Source organism: Zalophus californianus, chromosome 11, assembly GCF_009762305.2.
Source record: "Zalophus californianus isolate mZalCal1 chromosome 11, mZalCal1.pri.v2, whole genome shotgun sequence".
NCBI classification, from domain to species: domain Eukaryota; kingdom Metazoa; phylum Chordata; class Mammalia; order Carnivora; family Otariidae; genus Zalophus; species Zalophus californianus.
This window is the reverse complement of record NC_045605.1, coordinates 87,500,718-87,518,782: the sequence shown is the minus strand read 5'-3', so window position 1 is coordinate 87,518,782 and position 18,065 is coordinate 87,500,718. Positions and strand designations below refer to the sequence as shown.

Sequence of the window (18,065 nt, the reverse complement as noted above, 5' to 3'; positions counted from 1 at the left end):
CCTAATTCTGACTAGTAGAAGGAGGGAACCATGACTAAGGCTGTCAACACATGATAGAAAAAAGTATGTCTGCACCCAATTCACTTTGCTAAGGTTTGAACAGAAAAAAGCCCCCAAAAACAAAACACAAAACAAAACATTCAAACCCCAAAGAGAATGGATCACAAAGCACTCACATGGCAGTTTGGGTGTTCTACATTTCTTTCCATATTACTTAAATTTTGAAGCCAATCCACTTACTCTCTCATGAGCCTCTCTCCACATGGAAATAATATTTTGGCTGTCAGCAACACTTATCCTTACAGGTCTCCTAATTTAGAAGACACACGAACATGTCAAGGGTTCTGGCCTTCGAGGCTGGGTCATGTGGTCATGAATTCCTGTCCCAGACTTGGGATGAGTTGGGGTGGAGTCACTCTATTCATATTGGGTCTTTGATTAGCTACAGAGCACGTGCTTTTTGCTCTATGTTGCAAAGACAGTACAGTTGGCCAGTGACCATGTATCAGGGAGTTAGACTGTCTGTGAGGGTCCCTAGTGAATTGCTAGAAGCTCAGGTTCAGGCTAAGTGGTGTTTAACATGTTTGTCCAGCATTCTCAAAATTAGCTCAGGGCAATTCCCAGAGACTGGATGCAGCCCCTGTAGTCATCTTGTTGGAAAGTGTTTCTAGCATGAAATTATGGGTCATTCAAAAATTCCCCATTCCATTTCACTGTTGACGTTCATTGTTTTCTGACACTTTTTTTTTTTGCAGCTCAATTAATGTGGGCAATCAAATGGTCTTTAATATTTAATGCAAGAGGGAAACACTGATCAAAGGAAAAAGGATTTAAAGCTCTAAGTAGATCTCAAAAACCAGAGCCAACACAAAGAGTTTGCTGCCTATGAGCATCTTAATAAGATTGAACTTGAAACTCCAAACAGCTGGTCTTTAATTTGGCTCCAGATACTGCTTTTTGCATGTCACATTGCTTGATTGGAACAAAAGAACAAACACTTTGTGGTGGCATTCCAGTTTGTGTTTTGTCCTGCTTCTCTAAAGTGGACATAAACTCTTGTCTCTCTTTCTCTCTTGGTTCCCTAGTGCCGGAACTTTGCCTGTTACCTTCCGTTGCCTGGAAGAAAATCTGGGAATCGATAAGCGCGTGACCAGATTTGTCCTCCCGGTTGGAGCAACCATCAACATGGACGGTACGGCCCTTTATGAAGCGGTGGCCGCCATCTTTATTGCCCAGATGAACGGTGTTATCCTGGATGGAGGCCAGATTGTGACTGTGAGGTGAGTGGAGTGTGGATTGGGGAGGCACTGAAATGGCCTTTTGCCCTACCCCCTTCCACACTAACTCCATTTGATGGGGCCACTTGAATTTCAGGTCCCCTGGTGGAAGAATGATGAAGAAAATAACACAGAAGAGGAGTTATTGGCAGTCTCAAGGGGAAAATATTGTGACAGGAAAGAAGCAGGCTCATACTTAGGCCTGCTGTTTGTATTGCACATGTGAAATTGCTTTGGAAATTTGGTATTATTTGATTTTTAACAATCCCGTGATGTTGCAAGGCAGTTATTTCTATGGCCATTTAATAGATGAGGAGGCATAGGCTTCCAGGGGCAGGGTAGTTTGTGCAAGGCTGCCGTGTTAATGAGCCAGGAGGGTTGTAGCTGGGGCTGACAGCGGCTGACTCTGGATCCACTTTTCCTTTCATTAAAATATGTTCCCTTCAGCATTTCAGAGGGTCATGGCAGAAATGATGAAATACTGGAAGGAAGAGATTTCTCAATACAACACAAACCATTTTATTACAACGAAATCACAAATATAGATCCATACGTTTTACTAAACCTATTTTTGCCATATGTATTCATCCTTTAAGAAATTTAGGAAGAACGCTTTCCCAAGAGATCATTAAAAATACATTGTTTCTCCATAAACTTAAAGATCATACTTACTTGCTTATACTAATTTATCGAATCCTTACAACCACCCCGTGAGGTATGTACTTGTCTTAGCTCAGGCTGCCATAACAGAATACCACAGACCAGGGGTATTGATTTCTCACAGTTCTGGACGCTGGGAAGTGCGAGATGAACGTGCTGGCAAATTCAGTTCCTGGTGACTATCCTCTTCCTGGCTAGTGTTCCCCTTCTTGCTGTTTGCTCGCCTGGCCTTTTCTTCGGTGTGTGCAGAGAGAGTGAACAAGCTCTTGAAGGTCTCCTCTGATAAGAGGACTAATCCCATCATGAGGCCACCACACTCATGGTGTACTTACCTGCCCACCCCCTCACCGACCCCCTGAAAGGCCCTGCCTCCAAACACCATCACATTGGAGATTAGGGCTTCAACAAATGAATTTGATAGGGAGGACACAACTCAGTCCATAGCTGTGCTATAGGGGAGCCTCAGTTTCCTCACTGGTATACTGGGGACATTCTAGGGGGTTGGGAGTATTGTACCTGGGACATAATCACCTGTCAACAAATGTTAGCTACTAGTAGTATTGCTATTAGTGATGCTCAATAAAATTCAGTACTTCTAGAATATGAGGGAAAAATGTGACAGTGATGTAGTGAGTGCCATGATGTCACCCAGGGGAAAACATGCTTCGGACCCCGGGTATCCCACCTTCTAAGCCACATTGTCAGGGAATGCATGTGAGACTACCAACCTCTTTTGCTTTAAAACTCAGAGATGAACGAAAGATGAAACCCCTTCTTTTGAAGCCAAGCAAGGTGATTTCTGGTCCCTGAATTCTTGGCCTCGATGGCAACCCCACTTCCCATTGAGTTCACACCATTAGATGAAAACTTAAGAGACGAGAGGATGGACCGGGGACCCATGATCGGGATTGATTAATTCAGTGTTGGAGGGATCAGGGGCGGGGAGCATCAGGCCCGCAGAGCATGGCAATCACACAGATGACTATTCTGATCCCAGCAGACAACGGCCGAGCTGTTTGACCCTAAGTTTCTCCGTCTGTCCAACTCGTGATTTCCCCCATGGAAAGCAGATACAACTGCGTGTACCTTGCAGGGTTACTGTGAGGCTCTGCCGTGACAATGTGTGTGTAATACTCTGTACAGCATCCCAGAAGCGGGCTAGAGAAGTGAGCCAGGGAGCGGAAGGATGGGAAAAGTGGAAAGGGATGGAGAGAGGGAGAGGCGATCATTGCCCCCAGAAGCTGTTACAGGATTTAGACTCACCCGGACCCTCCGCCCGTGGTAGGGTGAGGCTATAAATTGGGATGAAGGAAGAGTGGGAGGACCAACTGCTAAGAAGAACTCTCTTTATAGGCTTTTGTCTCACACAGCCCAGAGGGGACCAGACCATGTGGCCACAGTGCAAAGGGATGTGTAAGAATGACTCATAACAGAAGCAACTGATGTTGTAAATAAAACGGCTGAGGCCATGACCGTTGGAACTTGGGAAGTTCCCCTTTCCTGGTGCTCTATCCATGTCAGGGAAATGGCTGAGAATTCCCACCTTCCAACCCTTGGGGCTTTAGGGAAGTTTTTCTTGCAAAGCAGCCTAATCCTGCCCAGATTTCCTGATAAGAATAACAATTCACATTTACTGGGGGGTTGCAAGGTGCCAGGTCTCTTCTATGTGCTTTTTATTTATTAGCTCCGGATGACCCTTTCTTAAAGATAAGGAAATCATGGCACAAAGAGGTTAAGTAAGTTGCTCAAAGTCATGTGGTTAATAAGCGACAGAGCTGGGATTCTAAACCAGGTTGTTCCATTCCATAATCTTCACTGATACCCACTATATACTATCACCTCCTATGACCCAGAAGGATCCAAGAAAAATGGAGTTCTTTAAGCCTTAACACCAGCTTTACGTTGATGGGGGCAGGGGAATAGTGCAGATGGGTTCTGTCAATCCCACCTAGGCGAGGTGTCCAGATGGTGACAGGCCTGTATGTGGAAGAATGGCAGTATGGAAAGACCAGTGCAAACTATAGAACCTCGTAGGGACTTCCTGTCTTCATACATAAGATTAGGTAAATTCAGGTCCCTCCAGATGGTAAGACCCAGGATTCTGTGCTTGGTCACAACAACGATCTGGGCTCAGTTAAACCAGCTTGGGAGCCCTCTGCTGGACCACAGAGACCCCCTGGTGTCTAGACAGGGCACTTGAACCCTAGATTAAACCCTCTTCCAGAGACAACTTCAAAATGGTGTTGGGTGTGCCCTTGGCATTGCAGATGATGAGAGGCTTCAGAAAGAAAACCTCCTGTTATTTCATTATCTTTCCCTGGCGCCTTCTTTCTGAATAATGTATTTTCCAGTCCATGGTGAAATGTCCAGGCGTCTGAAGCTTAATGTCATTTGGAATCTGTTGATTTGTTCCCCTGATGTCCACTCAATCGGGTCTGGATATTTGCTATTCTGAGTTCTCATGTTAACATTGGCAGTGGCTTCCTCAGACTCTTGCCACGGAGTCCAGATGTCTCTGGGGCTCACAGAGACATAAAAGCGTAAGCAGAAATGAATGCAGTGGTATTCCCATGGGAGGATTAGGGTGATTTGTTTTCCTTCTTTATTATTTCCTTGCCTGCTTGAGAGCCACACTTACCTTCGTTGAGCCCTGTGATATATTAGGCTAATTGGCTCTCCTGCTGAGGCTAAGGCTCTAATCCGTGAATTTGTAAACTTCCACCGCAGTTGAGTAGAATCCAAAGAGACCCTAATTCCTGGGTCTCTTCACTCTGGATTTCTCTGTTCTTTGAGAAACAAAAGAAATTTTATGACTGCTGGGAAAATTGAAGCTTACAGTTGCCTGCCAGGGATGGTTTTGCCAAGTCCTCTTTCTCTTCCCCTGACCTGGTCTTCTCTGTTCGCTCAGCCTCACGGCCACGCTGGCGAGCGTGGGTGCAGCCAGTATCCCCAGTGCGGGCCTCGTCACCATGCTCCTCATCCTGACGGCTGTGGGCCTGCCGACGGAGGACATCAGCCTGCTGGTGGCCGTGGACTGGCTGCTGTAAGTGCTTGCCCAGGGGGCTCTGCTGGGGACGTGAGTCCTGCCTCCCTGGGCTGGACAAGATGCAAGGTTGCAGCCAAGGTCTTCGCAAATCCCCATGACAACTTCTTCCCTCCCTCCCTCCTTCTCTCTAACATTTACTGAGCGCCTCATTGGGAGCTGAAGGCAAAAAAGGCATCCTGAGGACCTCCCAATCTAGTGGAGGCATCAGATAAATTACAAAACAAAGTTAAAAGCATAGCAATAAGGAACCCACTGCTGATGCATGTGGGGGAATCTCAGGACATTATGCTGAATGAACGAAGCACAAAGGAGTGTGCGCGGTATGATCCCGTTTATATGAAGCTGCAGGAAAAGGCAATATAATCTTAGCAACAGAAAGAGATCAGTGGTTGCTTGGGCCTGGATGGGTGAAAAGACTCATTGGGAAGGGGCACAAGGAAATCGTTAGGGGTGGTAGAAATGTTTCATAGGCACAGGTATGCACAGGTATCTACATTGTCAAAACTCATCAAACCATGCACTTATCATGGGTACATTTTATTGTATGTTTATTATACTAGACTAAAAAATATCTCGCATAGGGGCACCTGGGTGGCACAGTCAGGTGAGTGGCTGACACTTGGCTCACATCATGATCTCAGGGTCCTGGGATCGAGGCCCATGTCAGGCTCTGTGCTCAGTGGGGAGTTTGCTTGAGATTCTCTCTCCCTGTCTCTCTGCCTCTCCAGCTACTCACTCATGCCTGGGCTCTCTCTCTTTCTCTCTCTCTCTTGCTTTCGCTCTAAAATAAATCTTAAAAAAAATGTAGCATGCACATAAAAGATAGTGATGGAAAGAGGCACCCGTCCCAGTCTAGGATAGAAGGGCAGAATGGAGGAATCAGGCAATAATGAACATGGCAATTGAATTTGCATGGGCATGTGCCAGCCACTGCACCAAGCATTTTACATCTTCCCCTTTCTAACAACCCTGAAGGTTTGGTATTATTGCTTTTGGTGTATAGATGAGGAAACTGAGGTGACTTGAGAGTGAAGAGAGATTTGACTCCAGTTTGGCTTGGTTTGGGAGGCGACTGCGTTCTTCGTCAGGGCCATATTCAAGCTTCTGAAGGCAGTGATCGCTGAGCTGAATCATAACCAGTAGGTAGACGTAGGTGGAAGGGGAAACAGGGCATTCCAGGCAGGACAAGGCCCGCCTGTGCAAAGGCACTGAGGCAGCAAACAGTGTGGGATTTAGTAATACTGGAGCACAGAGTGGGAGGCAGGGACTGGTGAAAAGTGGGACAAAATGGATAGCCTGCACGGCCATGCGGAGAAGTTTGAACTTGACTGTGTCCACATAGCCCAGCTACCTTTCCCAGTATATTTACCAGTGAAGGGCATTTTCATAATGTAGGACACTTGCCCATTCACAGGGCAAGTCTAGCCAGATGGTCCCCGGTAGCGAGATGGGAATCGATCCTTGCTAAGGGCCCACTCGGTCTCTGATATTCTGTGGGGTATACACTGATGCCTCCTGTCCAGTCTTGGAGCTAAGCAATAGGGGCTAGGAGATGCTATTGGGTGTTCAGTGTCAGGGGCACAGAGGTCCAAGGCCAAAGTGCCCGCACATTTTTTAAAACTGCTCCACATGGCAGCGGCAATATTTCTGACATCTGTCGTCATAGATTTTAAGAGCCAGAAGCCATCTTTAATGCCCTTGAGTTTCCTGCATCTAAAACAACAGTTCCCTCCCCTTACCTTCACCCTTCCAAAGGGAGAAACATGCGCATGACTAAAGGGAAGGACATCTGGTGAGCTAGAAGGAAGACTGACCTCTCCACAGAGCTTGCCTGCTGTTAAGGTTTAGGTTAGAACATAGAAGTGGCTCCCCGGACATAATCTCTACTCCTCAGAAGGGCTACAGGGAAGGTCATGGATCTTCCTGACTGGCTCTTTCATCACCAGAGAAATGCTCCGAAAATACCTTTAGTGGGAAGGTGAAGGGTAAGCGAAATAGCCTCTTCTCTGTCTCTGCTAGTCTCTCTCAGGGGGTGGTGGTGGGTCCTCCATGCTAGCTCGGTTGTTCTGGGAGCCTGTGCTGGCCCCCAGGGCAGGCTTTCTCACGACGTCTGTTCCGACAAGGCAGTCATGGCGGCTGAGATTCGGCGGTGGTTTATGGGGGGGAAGGATTGGGAGGGAATGGGATGAAGGAGACAAAGGAGTGGGGTGGGCTTTGGTGGGGAAGAGGACAAAAGGGAAATGAGGGCATTGGCAATAGTTCAAGGTCAGTAGGAGCTCGATACATGTGTGCTAAATTTCACCACAGGTTGCTGTATGATGACCAGGGGCCTTTCCACACAGGAAGAAAGACAGAGGAAGCTATTGAAATGAAATGTGCTTCCCCTGTGACTTTTGCTTCCTGAGTCCTCTGCCTCTTGGCTCCTTGAACCCCCCCCAAAACGGTGTTATTGTGGAGCTACTCTTGTCTGTGTGTCTACATTACCTCGTCTCTTCTTGGGCTTGTTTCTGAGGCCTGAAATCCACCATTCGAGATCAAGCTTTTTTATAAATGATCATTATAGAGACAGCCTCCCCTCATGATCATGCAAATGCCTCTCTTTGAGTGAAAAAAAAAATGCACTAATATCATTTGGAAATGAAAAAGGGAGCTGGTACTTGGTGGATACCGTCATGTTCATTACATCTGGTAATGATTAATCCCCAAAGGGCCCTAAGGAGTGTTTCCTAGATGAGGAAACTGGGAATCAGAAAATTTAAGTGTCTTGCCTGTGGGCACAAGAGAGCTTGGGTGGTCAGGTCAGGATGCTTTACCCGACCCGACACAGCTTCCTACTTACAACCAAGCAGATCTAGCAGTGGGCAGGAGCTCAGTGAGAGGTGCTCAGTCAGAAAGGTTTTAGGGAAGACAGACCTATTAGGGTCACCCCTGGTTCTACAGACTAACCAGGGAATTTTCTGTTTGACCTGTTTTTTTCCTCCTCCAAGATTAAAACAAAACAACAGAAAAAGCCTAAATGGGGACAAATGGGGTACAATCAAGGTCTCCGCTGCTCTGAGAATTCAAGCCCTCCAGCTCCAGTGGGTCAACCATTGTGGGCCCTGGGCTTCTTGGCAGTCATTTGCTTCCAAGCCTGTTGGATGAGAGTCATTTCATGAAACATCCAAGACCCTGCCCACTTCTGACCTAAATGTTAGTGAATGGAATAGGAAGGCTGGGTCCTCCCCATCACCCCACACCAGCGCTCACATGTTCATATTTGCGCAGAGATCATGGTGTCCTAACTCCAGGGTGGGAACGTGCCAGCAGAAGGGAGTTGGTTGAACCCAAAGAGGATGATACATTTGGATTAACTATATTGATGAAACTGTATATGAGAAAACTCAATCCCAGGCTGGCCCTGGAAAGGAAGGAACAGATGAAGAGCTGTCCTCCGGTTCTGGGGTCGGATCTCAGGTGCGGGGGGCCCCATGTGCCCAGAGAAAGGAAAGCAAACAGTCAGGAGCCCTGGATCTGAGCTCTGCACTTACTCTTTGTAGGACTTTGAGCAAGTTACTCCCTGGACTTCAGCTCTGTCATGTGAACACTGGGAATAATGACTTGTCAGCTTAAAAGCAGAGTCTAGACCCCATGCCCTTGAGTGCCCTACTGGTTTTAAGACTTGGACTAAGATTCTGCTGGTGATGGATGTTTGTATACAAATAAGCCTGAATGTTCCTTTTAAGAGGAGAAGAAAAAGGGAGGGTAGAGGATCCTGGGAAAATGTGCGTAGGGGTCTGTAGCTAGGTCAGATCTGCTTTGAATTAGTAATGGTGGCACATTCTTTCTCACCAGCAAGTGGAGCTCTGGAAACACGCTCTTGGTCATGGGCTCGGTGGCCATCGGGTACCCATCACAGTGTGAGTGGGGTTAGGGGGAAGAGTTGACACAGAGGTGCAGGGGGAGTCTCGCCATTCCCTAGGAAAATATTCGGTTGGGGGAAAGCAGAGAAAAAGAAAAGGTGAGGGTTTTTTTGTTTTGTTTTGTTTTTTGTTTTTTTCCTCTCCAGGCAAAGCTTGTAAGCTCTCATAACTCTAGCAATTTTTCAATTTAAAATCAAACAAAGCCTGCAGTGACATTTAACGTGCCACAGTGTTTGCCAACTGCTGGAGACCAGCCAGCCTCATTACTGCCCGCCAAGCCCTGGATGCTTCTCAATGGGCAGGCTTGGCCACTCTGTAAATGTCATGGTGAAAACCAAGATTCTGGGCCCTGAAAAATGCCGGAGTCCTCGAACACCGGATGGGCGGGGCTGGTAAAACCAGAACCTTCCCCAGGGCCCAAGAAGCCCTTTGTGTCAGGAATTCTCGGCAGATATTTATGAGACCTCTCTGACACCCCTCTTTCTTGGAAGGAAGCAGGATGGAGTGAAAACAGGGAGCCAGTACCAGGAAGAGGTAATAAATAACCGGGTCTGGCCACAGGTGGCAAAAGGAAAGCCAAAATACAGTGAAACCCAAGTGGATCTGTGACCCATTTATTATATAAGACTGCTGGTAAGATCGTTTCTGGGGATACATTTACTAGCTGGGGGATAGAGCTGAAATGGGAACTTACTAGGAAGACTTTACGGCCTCCTTCCTGCGGGGGGAGCTCTGAAGCTCCCTGTTAGCCTCCCTCCTTGGAGGGAATAGAGCCCAGTGATTCTCAAGCTTGAGCATGCGCCAAAATCTCCTGGAGATTCAGTGGGTCTGGGATGGGGACCAAGAATTGACATTCACCAGTGATGCTGAGGATGCATGCCAGGAACCTCGCTTCCAGAAACCATGGATTAGAGATAGGGAAGGGGGAATAGGAGTCCCTGGTTGTGGGTATATCAACACCTCGATTCTTTTTCAAGCAGGGCTTGAACTCACAACCCTGAGATCAAGACCTGAGCTGAAATCAAGAGTCGGATGCTTAACCGACTGAGCCACCCAGGCGCCCCTCGGTTCTTTTCTGAACACCAGTTGGCAGTTGATGCATCCAGTCAATAAAAACAATGGAAAGGACTCAGGATACTGATAGCTCATACTCAGCAAGTGCGCCCTAATTATTAGACAGTGTTCTAAGCACTTTACATGGACCTGTTTAAAAGTTGCCCCAAATTATGAGGCAGCTAATGGTATTATCCCCATTTAACAGTTGAGGAAACTGAGGCCCACGGAAAAGCAGCTTATCCTGATTTAGTGGATGTTGAATGGCTGACCTGGGATTCAAACCCAGACGGTCCGGCTATTCCTTGGGGGTCCAGGCCCACCACCCTGGGTTCTCGTTCTCTTATTCAGGCTGGGTTCTCGTTCTCTTATTCGGGCATGCATATATACGCACAAAACTGACTGAAGGCTTACTCCGTGTCTGGTGGAAGAGGAAACCGATTCCTACACCTGCCATAGCTCTGAAGATTCTGGGGGTTTACGTTTAAATCTTTTTCTTTGATTTTCCAGTCCCAGAGAATTCTTTCTATGTTGCCCAGTCTGTGTCTACCTCAGCATGGGATGTGACCCTTTTCCCCTAAGTCCTTCCCTCCCTTGACAAAGTGTCCCTGACTCAAGGTGGTGAAATTACAGATCGGGGTGGGGTGGGCGTGGGGCTACGGTTCTGCACAGCAAAATCATTTTTTAAAGTATCACAAAAGCAATACGGAGAAACAAGGGGAGGGGTAAAGCAAGCTCAAGAGAGTGGTAAGATGAAAAAGAGAAAATGTCCCTCTATCTACCACTGAATCTTGAGTTTTGTTTCACTGAAGTAATCACTGTTAATAATTTCAGGTAGCATGGAAACAATTTAATACGAGGCACCCCTTTTCTTTAAAAAAAAAAAAAATCCCTTAGTGCCCACCATCCCCCTTCTACGCTCCTCTCTATGCTCTGTTTTGCCCTTCAGTCCCCGTCTCTCTGTGCCTTGCTGGGCCCCCTTCCCTCCATCTCTGTGCTCACCCCCAGCAATCAGGACACCTCTCTGGTTTTTGCAGGCAAGGTAATTTGGGCTCTCTTTTCTCTCCTTCCTTCTCCCTCTACATCTTGCCCTGGCCCGAACCTTTCACCACCAAGACAGCCAGCCAGACATCTGCTGAACAAAAGACAGTTGTCTTTCTAGAGTTTATCTGCCCTCTTTAACAATCCATCCCTGCCCCTCCTCCCTCCCATGCCTGCCCACCCACCTCCCCCAACACTGCCCATGTCATGAACCAGTACTACATGGCATCAGCACTCAGAGAGCTGATAGTCTAGTAATGGGGACAGATGTGGTCAAAACTCCCAGCTGAGTTGTGCTTAAGTGCAAAAAGAGGAATGCACCAGACTTGGTGGAGGAACAAAAGGAAGTGGTCTACTCCCCTTTTCACTTGGACTCCTGATGATGATGATGGGGAGGCGGAGGCGGAAGAGCCAACTGGGTTTCTGTCTGGCACTCAGTCAGGCCTTTTATATGCAGAGTTTGGCAGAGGACCTCTTAATGACAGGCACTCAGGACACATTAGCAGTTACTTCCTTTTCAAAATGCTTGGATGGAGGGATTACTTTCCATAGTTTACAAATGAGAAAGCTGAGCAGGAAAAGCTACATACCTTGCCCTGATGGAGCCCGGATCGCAATCCAGGCTCCCATCCAAGGTTCACACTCTTCACCAGTGCTTTGGTGGGCCCTCCTTCCCTTCTCAACCCCATGTGGCTTTAGCCCTTGGATGCTTCGGGTTGTGCCAGCCTTCTTAGGCCTGGGGCCTCGGGTGATCCCTCTGCCACACTGTGCGCCCTGCATTCTAAGAGGCAGACATGACGGTTTGTGTCTATGAATGCGAAGTTGAATCACATGAAATTGCCAATATTTGGCCTTAGGGAGTCACTGAAATGGCAATTTCATATGGTTCAGCCCAATACAAGGAACCAGATCAATTTTGGGTGACCCTGCTCCCTTGGCTTTGTTATTTCATGAGAATCGGGACTTTCAGACAATTCTAACACCCTCCTGCCAGAAGATTTAGATCAAGACATAGAGAAGAGAGAGAGAGGACCTTGGCAATTGCCTTTCTCCCAGGGAACCAGACCAGGTGCCTCAGGGTGAATAACTAAGGCAAGACCCTCTCTCATCTTTGGTTCCTGGTGGCCCCAGAACTATGGCGTCCGTGGTGGATCCCGTTCAGTGAAAGATTCTAACCTCCCCTCTGTCTCCTTTTCACAGTTCTCACACACAGTGTCCAGACTCAAGGATAGCACCAAGCACTGTAAAATGCTTTTTACCAAGTAGCCTTGAAGTACTTGAGGTCAGCAGGGTTTCCTGAACAGTCAGGGCTGGTTGTGAGACAAAATGAAAGTATTTGCCGGTGGAGAAATTTCCACATGTGAACCATAAACTCCCCTATCCTGCTTTTGGCCAGACTTGGACTTCCCCAGAGTTGGTCAGACATTCCCCTGGTGGCCTCAGCAGCAAACCAAATATTCTGTCTCCCGTCTCCCCCCATCTTCCCTTCCCTCCCTTCACCTTCTCAGTCAGTTGTCTTGAATAAGTTGATAACAAATAATGTTGCCACTTACTTTTTCTCCTTCAGTTTTCTACCCCTGGTGAGCCAGCTTCTCTCTCTGCCTCTGGCTTGTAACTGCCCTGGCTGGATCAGTAACGGCCCCTCTGTCGCTAAAACCAGGGGCACTTTTTCTTTTCTTACCTGACCTCTAGGCAGTAATTGGCATTGTCCACCACACCCTTAATTTTGAAACATGCTTCCCCCAAACTCTTCCATTTTCCTCCCACCTTTGCAGACTCTTATATAAGCCTGTGGCCATTCCTTAAATGGTGGTCACCCTCGGGGTCCTAGACAAGACTGTCTCCTCTTTTCACTCTCCATTCCCTCCAAGGATGAACCAAACACACCTGTGCCATCCACCCATCGCCGCTTTAGGTGTCGACTCCTAACTCACTATGTGCAGCCCAGTCGTCGCTCCTGATCTTTAGTCCATATTCCCAAGCACTTGTGGACATCTCTATTTTGCTGGCTCCCAAATCTCAGACCCAGTGTGTTCAAGCTGACACGAGAACCTTTCTCATTCCGACCTGTCGTATCCCATACGTATGGTGGCACTGTCCACTGATTGCCCAAAACCAGAAGCCTGAGAAGAACCCTTGCCTCTTTTCTCATTTATTCTCTATAACCCATCAGTGTTCAAATCCTGTAATTCTGTCTCATAACCTTCCACCACATCTTCACTAAGTGGATTTTGCTCTTTCAGCCTTATCCTTCTTCAGACCATCCTTCATACCGGAACAAGCATGGTCTTGCTCTTCAGTGGCTCCTCATCACCCTTGGGATAATGCTCTGACTTCCGAACTGGGCTGATAAAGCCATACGTGATTTGGTCGGTTCTTACCTTCTGCCTCTCATTACACTCATTTGCCTCCTGAATGCTCTTAGGTGCTTTTACCCCCTCAATTTCACATGATTTATTTCTTCTCTGTAGCTCATCATCTCAGACTTATCTTTGGGACCTAACTTGAGACACTTCTACTCAAGTCTTTCCTGGGGCCCAAGTGTAGAGAAAATGTCCTACCTTCAAAATTCCATAACACCAAGCACTTATTCCTATTAGAACATTGGTCTCACTCTATGGGGGACACAGACAAGTAAAGAGAGTGTGGGTTCTAGAGGGAAGAGGGAGCACAGGAAGGGCCTTTTCTTGTTCTTTGTTCACAGGGCACTGGACATACTGCCCTGCACACACTAAGATGCTCATTGTATGAATGAATGAACTAACAAAGAACTCAGCAAGTATTAGAGTCTGTGTTCTCTTCTTATTTCCGCATAGCCATTTGGATGCTCCTGAGCTCCTGCAATCTTTAATGAGTACTTAAGGCGTGACGAATATCTCTCTCATTTTATTTAACCCTCACAATATCCTGTGAGGTCAGGATTAGCCCCATTCCATATTTCATGCTCAGGTGAGAGATGATTTGCTCTAGGTAAGAGAGTCAGAAGATCTGGGTTAGGATTCTAGTCCTAAGTCCAGGGCCCTTCCCATCTTGATTTTGGTGTCAAACGTCAGTATGCTTTGATTCTGCCCATTTCCGTCTTCCATTCATTTCTGGCCTGATATCTATTTCCTCTGGTCAGAGTTCATTTTCAAATTCAAGGAAGTCTGAGGGTATGGAAGAGATATTCTATTCCAAAAACTTGGTTCAGTGGCTGCTCTGGAGAGTTGGGAGTTGATGTCAGAAGAGGTCAAGGGTGGAGGAAACAAGAGTTTGTAAACTTATATCACCCGTTCGGGTGGCAATGGATTTATTAAACTGAAAACGTCATTAACCCTTGAGCATAGTATCTTGTGCTTTCACCCACACGATGGGGGTATGAGTGATAGCTATTCCGAAAGGGAAGGAGCCAGCATATAGTGAATATTCACTATGGGTCAGGAACTGGTTTTATCTTCTTGAAATCCTATAAAATAGGTATTTTGCCTGCATGAGAAAAATTCTGGTAGAGGAAGTGACCGAGGTTATACCGTTAGTAAGTGGCTGAGCTAGTTTCAGAATCAGAGCTGCCTGGCGCCCAGGCACTTAGCATCATGTGGCAGACAGTGGGTTCTGGAGGCACGCTGCCTCTGCTCAGATTTGGTTCTATGACTTTGTTAGGATGTGTAACTTTGCGAAGCCACTTAATCTCTCCAGACTTCGGAGTTTTCATTTCTTAAGTGTGGGATCATAATACTTCTTATAGGTTGCGGAGAGGATTAAACAAGGTAATATCTGTAAAGCATATTCCTATACATATTAAATGTGATGTATCAGCTCCCATCATCATCGTCGTCATCTCCATCATCATCATCCTCTTCACCACCACTGCCTTCCGTCCATCTACTTGCCAATAAGGTAGATCCTTCTGGGCCATGATATAAGTGGGTACTCAGAATTCCTCTTGAAGACTTGAGCGCTCTTTGGAATTTAACAGTTGGTCAAGGATGTTAGGTGCATGGCTCAGGACACATGGCAGGAGGGATTGAAAGTATAGTTGAAACACAACAAAGGAGACCACAGCTATGTGATGGACAAGTAAATCAGCTGGTTAGCTGGGAGTGCTACCCTAGGAATTGTCCTGCAACTAGGGTTAATGTTTTCAGGGGAGATGGTAGCTTAACTTGGCATATTTGGGCATTCTAGCTAGTTGCTGCCAAAAACATACTTAAATTGACTTGATAAGATTTATAGTAATAAAGTACACTTCATGTAATGACTAATGTTTTGGGAGCTCTTGCTAAATGTCTCAGAGAATTCTGTGCTAAGCACTTTGCTATCTTATTTAATCTTTGCAATAACCCAGTGTCGTGGACATTTTTATTATTTTGATCTTACAGATGAGGCCACTAAGGCTCACAATTAAATGTTAAGTATGATCAGCGTTGTCCAACAAGTAGAAGAAAAAGCTAGCATTTGAATCCAAGTCACGCTGTCTCCAGAGTCCATATTTTTTCTTAACCATCATCATCCCCTCCCACTGGGGCTTCTTACCAATCTCGGCTTCAGGTGCCTAATTGTGTGAAGGACCTCAAGAGCCAGTCTTCATTCATGTACAGACTCTATCACCCTGAGGCAGATTCGCCAGAGCAGAAGGGAGGAGAGGCGCATTCTTAGATGGAGATATGCCCCTGAGAGTTGAAGGGTTCTGATCTTTATTTTTGCATGGGGAACATCTTCACACTTGAAACCAGAGGCTAGCTGGCTCACAAGCACACAGGCCAGACTCCTCCTGGTGCAGCTTCATTTCTCTAATGAGAAATAGATTTAATAGTAGCAGCTAGAATTTATTTTAGGCCTTTGTTCTAAGAACCAATTAAGACTTCCACTTTGCCTTGAACTAATTCTAATATCCTTATATATTTTTTTTGAATTAAGGGCTAGAGTGTCCTGGACTAAGATGTCTTAGCAATATTTTTGCCTAAATTCTTCCTTTTTTAGAAAAAAGATTTTGATTTTCCAGCATCCTTCTCTGTCAGACTTCGAGTATCCCATACACATGGTTAAAAGGACTCTTCACACCGATTCGTACTAATGGACAAGAGAACACAACTTACTCCTAACAACTTAGTTTTCCCAGTGCTGACTTTTTAAGGAGAGTTCTGGACCATCCGGTTTTTTCAAATCAGAACTTGGGAAACAAGATTTGAGGAAGGGTTTTTCCTGACACTTCCTGATTCAAGAGGGACTCTGGAAGATTTAATTTTTTTTAGGTTACCGGAGAGAGCCTGACAGAGTGTTCTGGTTTTTCCAGGACACACAGTCACTGCACATATTGGTCAGGGAAGAAAATTGTGGCTGTGTGTCTCATCCCTCGGCCGTGTCCATGTATGTGTAGGTGTTGGGGGAAGAGTGAGGTGCAGAGGGAAATGCAGTGTCAGTGTCAATCCTTACGAAGAGATGAATTCTCTATTACAGGAGAATTCACAGGTAGAATTAATAAGTAACGTGAGTGGAGGTAATCGGGAGTCTTTGAAGAATGGTTTAAATCAAGAGGAATTGCTGGACACAGCTGCCAGTGTCTGGAGCCTGGGTGCTAATTCTGAGAGCTGAGAACGATTTCCCTCCAATTCTTCCTTCTCTCCTTTTTCTTTGTTGTTTTTTATTGGGCTTTTATCATCTGTCAGACATTCTGCTAAGCCTTTATGTACATGATCTCATTTAATTTTCACACAAGCTGATGAGAGAAGTATGATTGTTATCTCCAACTGACCAACAAGGAAATCAAGGCTCGTAAAGATTAAGTAACTTGCCCCAGATCAGGGAGAGGGAAAAGTAGAGCCAGAACTCAATCCCAGGTTTCTCTGGCTCTAGACCTTGACCTCTCGACCACCATGTCACTGCTTCTTCACTAAACGTTTTCTGTTCTTTGTTCCCAGGGACAGGATGAGAACTTCAGTCAATGTTGTGGGGGACTCTTTTGGGGCTGGGATTGTCTATCACCTCTCCAAGTCTGAGCTGGATACCATTGACTCCCAGCATCGAGTGCATGAAGATATTGAAATGACCAAGACTCAGTCCGTTTATGATGATGTGAAGAACCATAGGGAAAGCAACTCTAATCAATGTGTCTATGCCGCACACAACTCTGTCATAGTAGATGAGTGCAAGGTACCTTTCCCATTCATGGATATTGAGACCTGCATATAATAGTGCATGCTCCATTTCCTAAGACAAGCACAAAAACCCCTGCATGTATTATTGTCACATTTATTTCTCTGAAAGATCGTGTAACCCAAGCTTCTGTGAGTCCCAGATCATCTAACTCTGTGTCTAACATGGCAGGAAATCATCAGGTCTAACAGTGAGAGAGCCAATCAGTTGCTTGGTTCATCCATGTGATGTAAAACAGTCATTCTGATCCCCCCATCCAACCACTCCACAAATTTGATTGGTTTTCTTGAACATTTTTCCGAAGAATTTGGTTTCTAAGGCTTTGCTGGATTTCAAATATTCTATTCCTTGAATGAAACACCAAGAGAAATACCCAGAATCACTTCATTTACATAGCATAACTATTCCTTCTTGCTGTGTATTACATATTGGTCAAAAATATGCCCGCCCAACTTTGCGCAACTATCTTTCTCTTCATTATTTTTGTGAGGAGGTGAGTTTTGAATTGGCAGTCACTTTGCTCCAAGAATGGGGAAGCTATTTCAAGTAAAGGATAACTATCCTTCAGGACAATTATCCATAGACACTACATTTCCCACAGTGGCAGCACCATCGTTCCTGAAGCATGGGTGTTCTGGACTCTTTCACAGGCTGCTGGGTGCTAAGTCTTCAAGCTTGATGCGCTCTGTCTAGCCTTCATTGTAACTAACTTGACATTGTCAAAGACAGAGTTCATGACCAGAGTGAAGCAAACTTGGAGAAACCCTGGCAGGTGAGCAGAGTCAACTCCGGGGGTTGGGTTACTAATATGGTTCCAGGCAGCAGCTGAGGGCAAGCTGTACCCGATACAGATTTCTGATACCTTTTTGACTCCTGTTGACAAGATCTCATTTAATAGTTAATTTCTTCCTGGGTTACTTCTGGGTCATTCCAAATATACACCATGGCTTCTGC

General features: G+C 46.1%; 1 protein-coding gene across 9 annotated transcripts in view; it reads left to right on the top strand.

Annotated features, from left to right (window-relative positions):
- SLC1A2 (solute carrier family 1 member 2) overlaps window positions 1-18,065 on the top strand; it is a 142,847-nt gene that overhangs the window by 112,997 nt on the left and 11,785 nt on the right. For 8 of the 9 annotated variants that reach the window (XM_027578366.2, XM_027578372.2, XM_027578371.2 and 5 more), the window contains 3 exons: window positions 1,086-1,280; window positions 4,846-4,980; window positions 16,877-17,108. In XM_027578366.2, coding sequence (XP_027434167.1) covers window positions 1,086-1,280; window positions 4,846-4,980; window positions 16,877-17,108 — 562 coding nt within the window. The remainder of the gene's footprint in view (window positions 1-1,085; window positions 1,281-4,845; window positions 4,981-16,876; window positions 17,109-18,065) is intronic. The other variant, XM_027578374.2, reaches the window with a different exon arrangement.